This window comes from Pavona decussata, unplaced genomic scaffold (genome assembly GCF_977016875.1).
Source record: "Pavona decussata unplaced genomic scaffold, jaPavDecu1.1 SCAFFOLD_87, whole genome shotgun sequence".
In the NCBI taxonomy this organism is placed as follows: Eukaryota; Metazoa; Cnidaria; class Anthozoa; order Scleractinia; family Agariciidae; genus Pavona; species Pavona decussata.
Window position 1 is genome coordinate 4,753,562 of NW_028145504.1, and position 8,939 is coordinate 4,762,500.

General features: G+C 38.4%; 1 protein-coding gene across 1 annotated transcript in view; it reads left to right on the forward strand.

Moving 5' to 3' along the window:
- The first annotated feature begins 6,029 nt into the window (after positions 1 to 6,029).
- LOC146474941 (uncharacterized) overlaps positions 6,030 to 8,939 on the forward strand; it is a 14,516-nt gene continuing 11,606 nt past the window's right edge. The window contains exons 1-4 of the mRNA XM_085116687.1: positions 6,030 to 6,206; positions 7,149 to 7,222; positions 7,845 to 7,897; positions 8,474 to 8,489. Of these exons, the coding sequence (XP_084972813.1) occupies positions 6,126 to 6,206; positions 7,149 to 7,222; positions 7,845 to 7,897; positions 8,474 to 8,489 (224 nt within the window). The 5' untranslated portion in view covers positions 6,030 to 6,125. The remainder of the gene's footprint in view (positions 6,207 to 7,148; positions 7,223 to 7,844; positions 7,898 to 8,473; positions 8,490 to 8,939) is intronic.

Consider the following 8,939-nt stretch of genomic DNA (forward strand, 5'->3'; position numbering starts at 1 on the left):
TACTGCTGGGATTTAAAAAACAACGATAACCAGCGACGGATCTGTAGAGTGGAATGCCTAACATGTTGTTATGTCTTGTGTTACGACGGTGTACCAGAGATCTCAAAGTAAACATCTGCTGCATAGGTTTGAGGGAGCCAAACCTTTTAGTCATTTGAAAGTCAAAACGACGTCCTTAAACCTCTACGTGGTGTACCGTCAGCTACTGAAAAAAAATGGGCTTACATAAGGTCACACTCTACTGTTAACGTTGTTTTCACGTACACGTACACTGTAGCTAACTTTGACACATGGCCTTGTCGAAAGTGAAGATCATACAAAGTACGTTGTTTCGGGGCAAGAAGTCAGTGGCAGGTTTTACTTATGGAAGCAACAAATAGAAGTGACCAGATTCAAGACTTAAAAGAGTAATGATCTTTACTGTGGAATTCAGAATAGCGATGAACTTTGATTTTCCCAAATATTTGCCCACACACTTTACCCTCAACGGATTAAACCTTGATCGGATAGCTTTATAGGGCCATCACAACTCTTGGTCGCTGACAACAACAGTCAGGCGTTATCGCCCTAATGAGGGGGTCTGGGTCATAATGCCTTACAAAATATGCCACATGACTGTTGATAGGGAACGGAAAGATTTCCGCACCGCGTCATATATTAATTATATATTTACCACTGTCATACTAATACTCTTTCAAAACTGCCGGCGAAAATAGTAGAGTTTGAGTCTCGAAATGAGTACACAATTAATGTATGGCTGTGCTGAAATTTAGCTGGTTTATTTAAATTACTTAGGTGGTTTATAGCCTTGAAACAGTTAGTAAGTAAAACGTGCATTTTCAGAACCGCTTTCTTCAGTAAAAAGCAGTATTAAACTGTGTTTAGAAGGACCACAGCGACAAAATAAAAGTACTGGATCCTGTTGTAAAGGATCTAATCAGCAACAAATTACAGAACAAATAATGGAAAAAACGAGCAAGGCTGCAACGGTCAGGGAAATTTATTTTCTCAATATTTCAAAAAATCAATATTTCAAAAATATTATTTTCTCAATATTTCAAAAGGTATGGCCCAGTTGCAATTAGGTACCATAACAGGAAGCTGTTTCCAGCTTATACTCGGGCCATATTTGACTGTGCGGTACGTAAAGCCTACAATCTTTTAACAGTGATAACCTCCAGCATCGCCAATTCCCCCAAATAGATAGCCTGCGAGCAAGGTCTCCTGGGGGTGGATCCTCTTTCCCCCTCCCACCCCCCACCCCCAAGAGAGCTTGCTCGCAGGCTACCAAATAGATAGATACAGAGATATAGTGAGGCGATAAGTAACCACCAGATAGAATTGCATTTCTCGCAGTCAGAATGAAATACAGGGGAAAACGACATTTGTCATACGAATGCTCTTTATAATCCCCGCGCTTTAATCCTTACGTTTTCACCTTTCGTTTAGAGACAGAAACCATTTGTACGGTCCTAAGATGTATGTGACGCCGGGTCAATGACGGATCGTAATTTTTTCATACTTACTGAGATTTACAGCTAGAATTGATCTGTTGAAAACCCGGTTCGGAAATTCTCGCAGCCAATGGCAACAGCGAAACGACTTTCTCACACGTGGGAAATCCGTTTCGTTCAATCAGAAAGCAGCAGTCAAAACGCATCATATTTTCAATGAATGAATAAACGTGGTAGCTTTGGCGTATCTTTGTCGATTGCGCTAGCTTTTCTACGGCTCTAAATTTCTCGCTTGCCAGGATTTCGGCTTTTTCGCAGGACATTTCTAGACGAGTTTAAAACATGCTGATAAACAACTACTGGTGGCTGAATGTTCTGGCACTGGTTGCTGAATGTTCTGACAGTAGGTTCAAACCTTTGGATAAACTTATCCTGCGGAGAATATATTACCGACTAAGAAACAAAACACTCGAGCAAAAACGTAGCGGGATGTGAAGCTAGTTACCGCATTTCTGCTGGAGAAAAACGAACAAAGAAAAATTGAAGAAATTTAACCAGAAGAGCTCAACCGCTACGTTAGTGAATTCATTGTTGATGTGAAAAGAAAAAATGGCCAAGATTTTGAACCATTAAGCTTTCGACGATTGTTTTCAAGAGTTTAACCGGTATTTAAAAGGAAACAAGCACTCAGCGAGTACTGATTATCGAAGACATTGCGTTTGATCAAGCAAGAAAATCCCTTTACGAAAAGAATTTACTCGGAACAGGGCCGTAGCCAGACTCCAGAACAAGACGAGGCAAGTTTCCAGCGCCGAAGGCGCGAGCCGCTTGCGGGGTGGGGGGGCATGCCCCCCAGAAAATTTTGAAATCTAGAGGCTCAGAAATGCTCTTGTAAGCATTTTCCGTGGCATTTTTCTTCAGAAAAGTCAATTTTGGGCAAGTGTAGAAGTTCACTTTTCCATTGCTTAGCGATAATGGTGCCAAGTTAATGACCATCTGCATTTTAATCTGCATTTTAATACCCGTATGCGAAATCTTGACTTGCTTCCCGCTTTAAAATTTCACTGTACCAACTAGATGGAAGTTGTGGAAGAGATAAACCGTATCCGTGACGATCGCCTAAATTTCCTGGAAACCTTTGAAAAACATCAAAAGGCATTGCTGCATGTCTTGAAAAACACCTCTGCGATAACCGCGGCTGCACTGGGAGAAGATTATTTACGACGGATAGTAGAAATCTATTTTGGTCTGAGGGACAACGTCACCTCAATGGTAGACAGTATGGATGTTTTAGGGGCAAAACTGTGCTAGCTCCGTCAAAATTAAGTTTTGAAATGCCTCTCTTACGCCAATCAAATGCAAAGGGCTCTTTTAAGAGCCATTACAAGCGAGATAGGCTTGATCCACAAATCTTTTAAAATCTATTCTTTTACATTTTCTTTTCGCTGAAACGTTTAATATTATAATGTTTGCAATAAATCGATTGCCAGTACTGCAAACGACCTTTTGTTCTTTTACAACAGTTATATAAGTAAAGAAAGCTCCCACACCGGCTCTCAGCCATCGCAGATAAGACACGGGAATAATGGTGACCTTTGATGTCACATGGCCTGTCACGGTTATGTCACGATGCGTCTCCTTAATGCCTTAAATCATTTGAAAAACCGCTACTCACAGCTCACATGAAACGAGTTAACCTCATTAAAATGCTTTTCCCCGGCTCAATTTATCCACTATATTAGCTGGTTTTATCTTAACCAATCCAATTTTTTTCTAGGGATTATTTTCTCAATTGAACGTTTTTTTTGCAAAAAAAAAAAAAAGGAAAGGCCAAAATCAAGACGAGGCAACTGCCTCGTCTTGCCTCATGCTAGCTACGGCCCTGCGGAATCTCAAATGCCGAAGCTTTGCCAAACACAGTGTGGCTTTTCAATTCGGTACATTTTGGCTTGATGTGAAGAACATCGGCAGATGACTTGGGGCGACGTGCAACTTCACATGAAAGCTGACGGAACTGAATACTTAGAGTATTCTGAACGGCGAACGAAGACTAGAACGGGAACTGAACCTCGTAATGTCAGAGCTGTTAGACCGAAGGCTTTCTCACCATCAAACGGTCCACCCGAAAGAGATCAAGTTGCCGTTCAATCACAGCACTCGAAAACGCATTTTTGAAATAACGTGATATTTTCGCGTACTTTCATTATAACAAAAAACACTTGTGAGCTATGTGTACATGTTTACCAAACCTGTTCAGCACGGCAAAATCTCAGTATGTATAAAATAAACAAATTACAGCATGGAAAGTGCTTTGTACGGTGTTTACGCACTCGTTGTTTTGTATCAGAAATCTCACTCGTTCGCTGCGCTCACTCGTTCGATTTCTGATACGTCAGCAACTCGTGCGTAAACACCGTACGCGCGCACTTTCCATGAAGTAATCTATATATACATCTAAATCTTTTTCTATCAAGAACCTTCTAGAAAAACAGGATAGAAAAGTATTTAGCAAGGTATGGCATAGACCGACACCCTCTAAGGGAATATTACCCAAGAAGAAAGTATCGACTTACAATTTAAGGAATCAAACAAGTCAGTATCCGAAAGTTAATACAGATAGATTCAAGAACTCTTACGTTGATCGCCTAATTTTTAAATACAACTTGGCAATATGAACGTATTTTAACCCTTTAACATTTTTTATTCGATTTATCGTTCGCCGGCGAACGATAATTTTACTCACTCGGTACAAGAGGAGAATAGCCTATGTTGGAAAACAAACAACGCCAGATACAACGTTTGATTGAAGAGGTTTCTGGCATTGGCAGGTCTAAAGTAGTACCTTTAACTTTCTCTGGCAATTTCTAGTAAACTTTGTACTCTCAAGGTACTTAAATGCAAGAAAAAATAGGTTAAAAATGCGACATGTTCATATCTGCCTGTAAAACAAATCATTCATTGCATGCAACCCACATTCTGCCAGTTGTAGTGAAATATCGTGCCGTAGATGTGGTGGGCAATAAAAGGTTCCCAGCTTAAATTCTCAAGCTACAGCCTGGCAACATAATGCATTTTTCCTAGTTTAAGGACCAAAAAATGTGGAATATTTGACCTTGTAACCCCACGGGGGGGCCAACTATCAATGCAAACACAGAAAGAAATGCAAAGGTCTCTCGCTGTTCTTAAAAACGATGTGTTGTTGTTGACAGTTCCTGTCGCTATAATATTACAAAATCAACCCAGAACAAGGCGAACTCAAAAACATGAAAATAAAAAGAAAGTTTAAAGGGTTAATTGTAAATAACTTAGATGTAGGTACCTTTTACTCAAATAGTCAATTGTCACATGAGATATGTATTTTTTATCTTGTGAGGAAATAAAGACTTTTATTATTATTATTATTATTATTATTATTATTATTATTATTATTAAGAGACTGTTTTTCTGTAGTAAACGTGAGACATCTTTATCTATCTTGGCCCGCGAGGTCATAGACTGATTTAGTTGCCAAATTTTCGGTTAAAAACACTCCAGTTAGCCTAAATAGCACTTAGGTTAGCTTAAATAGCTCCCCGGTTAGCTATAACGGTTAGCAGTTTATGTTGGGGTTGTTCATGCCTCGCACGTCTGCCCGCATATTTTGTAAACGTAAACACTCCTCACGGCCCGGAAACAAAGAACGCGACCAAGAATTTAAAGAATTTGATAACACGACAGAAAACGTAACTCGTACCAACCGAGTACAAAAAACGAGACCGAGAACAATACCTCGTGGCCCGAAGTCTTATCTCTCGGCCCATCGCGACCCCAAAAAGAAAAAAGAATTTGATAATGCTACCGAAACCTTAACTCGGTCCGCCTTATGGCCCGAGTAATAACACAGGAACTCTGCTTTCTTAACTGTTTCCTGGTGTCAACGTCGAACGAAGTCTGATCTGAAACCCCAGGGGGGGGGGGGGGGGGTACTCGGGTATATTAGTGACGGGGACGTGCGAAGACCTTTTTTGGGTTTGACATTCTCGGCTTGGGACTTTTTTTGGGTTTGAAATTTTCTGGTGGACTTTTTTTGTTGGCGAGGACTTTTTTTGCGGTTGATGAAAATCGTGCCCTACCATTCTTGATTTTACGCAAAACGATTTCACTAACAAGTTTAAATCATGCAAATAAAATGACAAGACAAAGACAACTGTCGTTAAGATATAGCGATTTATTTGTTAACGATCAATCATCTTGTATCAGTTACATATTGTTGATTGTCGAAGATATCGCATTACACCATTATCCAACGTTTTGTACTTTTATTGTTTTTGATGCTTAAAAAATTTGGACTTTTTTTGGGTTACGTTTTTGGCTGCTGGACTTTTTTTGGGTTTTCCTTAACGTGACGGGACTTTTTTTGGGTTTCAAAATTTGGCCTCATTCGCACCTCCCCTTAACTAATATACCCGAGTACCCCCCCTGGGTCTGAAACCCTCGCAAATGACAAACCAGACAATTGAACGGTCATTCGCATTCGATGAAAAGTTGGAAGGACGAGCACGTGAGCGTCCAGCGGTTCCATAAACAAAATGTCACGTGATTAAGGGGAGTGAGTAAGGAAGTTATCCTGTTCCATTTCAGGCTTTGCGTTGAACATTTCTTTGTAAGAAAATCCCTTTTTGCTTCAGAGAAATGTGGAGAGCAGGGCTTGACACAAAAGCGATCGCTAATGATGGGGATGATGATGATTGGGAAACGGATCCAGACTTTGTGGTGAGTATTTGCGCCTCGTAGTTGCACGATATCGAATCATTCGGTGGAATGTTGGCTACAAAAATAGTTTCAAATCAGGTCAATTCATTCGATTCGGATCGTGCAATGGCTGTTGATGGTTTTGATTCACGACCCAAGCTCCCTAACATAAGTTTTTGTGCTCCTTGCACATTTAACTCCAAAGTAAAAGAGCCAACCAAGTTCTTAAAATTACTTGTCAAAAATTTCATGAGACAACATCGTACCATGTGAAAGTAAGCTTCAGCTTATAATTTGGCTTACCTCCCATCAACTTTCCCTTGAATGATCGCACTTTGGAACATTATCCATAATCAGATTTCATACCCAATTAAATTTTAATGCTGTAGTAGTGAAAGGAATAGCTCACTAGTTTAAAACTAGTTTTTTGTGGTTTCCCTGTAACCTTCTTTGGATATTATTCAAAATTTATGCAAAAGCTCATTGACACCTCCAGATTGGTCTAAGGATGTGCTTTGCAACCCAATTATCACAAAAATGGCATTGTTAACCAGTGAAAAAATGCTATCAAGAAGTTAAGAATGGAATTGTAATCTTATTTGCAAAGTGCATTCCTGTTCAGAAAGCATAATATATACATGTAAGGGTAAACCCCTTTTTCCCTTTCTTTTTTGGAGGAAATTTTTTTAAGGCCCAAAATTAAGCAAGACTTCCACACAGCCTCATACATCAATTAAGTATACTTTCTGTGACTGAAACAATATTCACGCTCGCCATTTTTGGAAGAGGTTTAGTATGACAGTGGTACATGCATAATTTTCTAATGTATGGGGCTGTAAGAAAATCTTTCCAAATTGGTTTAGATTCTATAGCATTGTCAATCCACCCGGCCTCTTCTTCCCTTTTGTACCAAGTATCCATCTTACATCAATAGTTATCTGATTTGCTGAAATTCTTTTACAGAATGACGTTTCTGAGCAAGAACAAAGATGGGGAGCTAAGACAGTGGAAGGATCTGGACATCAGGAATCTATAAGGTAAGATTTGAAATTGTAAAGTATGTATATATACATTAGGTGTTAATGAGTTTTTCTTGCTTTGTCCTAGTTCTCTCTGTTCTCATTGAAACAGGAAGTTACTGTTAATGTATTATTGTGCAGTTCCAGAAAAAATCCATACCCACCCCATGGAAGGTCATTGAAAATTCCTAGTGGGAGGGGGGTCTTAAAAGTCAAAATTTTGTAACCAAAAAAAAAGTATGAAGCTAAACTGGAATTTCCTGGGGGGACAGGAGGTGCAAAACAAAAACCTTGTGTGGGGGGAGTATGGATATTTTGTGGAAGTGCACATTAACAGTATACGCTGAATTAGCTTGTAAGTGTTCTTTTTTTGTTTTTTGTTTTTTTTTAAAGTTGCATCAAGTCAAACCATGCTCTGAACACCTCCTTGCATCTTGTGATTGCCTAGCTGCACATAAATGTATTTTCTTTCTTTCTTTCATTTTTGATGCCATTGAATATTATTGAAACAACTTTTATATTCCAAATTTTATTGTCAGGCCAATTAATTTAGAAATCATATTCTGCCCAAATTTGATTGTAAAAATTATTATTATTATTTTATCAATTTCCTAACAGAATTATTCCTTCTTACCTGTAGTATAAAAGAACTACGACAAGGTGTGGCAACGGATCATGCAAAACTGAAGCAAGGTAGGTTTCTCAAGACAATTTTTTCCTTTAATGGAATAGTATCTTGTACAAGTCAACATTCTACATGTATTTATAGGCAGCTCAAGGACCATATGAATGTGTTTCCATATTAAGGGGGCCACAACTTGGTCTTTGAAGGTGTCTCACAGTCTAGCAGAGATGTTTTTGTACAGTGTACTGTTCTCAGTCCACTCAACTGAAGGTCAAGACCTGTAGTTTGCAGAAAACCTGCCAAATCCTACACAATGGTGCACGCGGCAAGAAATATTAAATGAAGTATAAATAGCTACATTTGCACAGGTAAACCAACCAGTTTGCTGTGGGCTTTAGAACCTACAGATGGACTAATGGTTTATCCAGGGAGGAGAAGTAATGCTTGAACATTTCAAAACATTATTACCTTTTATTACATCTTGCCACTCTTAAAATATCTTATACACATAGAAGGTGTATATATTTATAATTTGCAAAAATTTCAGCTCAGTTTATGCTCCCTGTTTTAAGTTCTATACCACATTGTCTGCTCACCTCTATAATTTTAATAATTACATGTATGTAATTTTTTATTTATTTCAGAGGAACAGGAGAGTGGGTATCCTTTTAAACATGATTACTCAACTTTGAAAAGACATTTTAATTTACAGTGCATTGACTTGTACATGTATGTATGTTGATTATGTCTTAATTTAGTAATTCCACATTGAAGACAAATTGTATGCCATTAAAATAAAGAGATATGGCCATTTCCTTTACTGTAAAACCAAACATCTCATTTGCTGTGCCACAGTACTGAGTTACATGCTCATGTTCTTTGTAGAAATATTCCTGATCATATAATCTTGTAAACATTTCTGATTGTCAAAGTCTCCTACATTTTCTGAAAACTCTGAAGGTCATTCAAACATTCCTGACCATTTTATAACTTTTTAGAAGATTGGAAAGACTTGTTGGAAATATAGTGGTTAAAAATTTTTTGGTTTTAAAAATATTCAAACCAGTTTGATTTTCATTTCCCTTCGTCTCAAATTATGGCAATGAATAC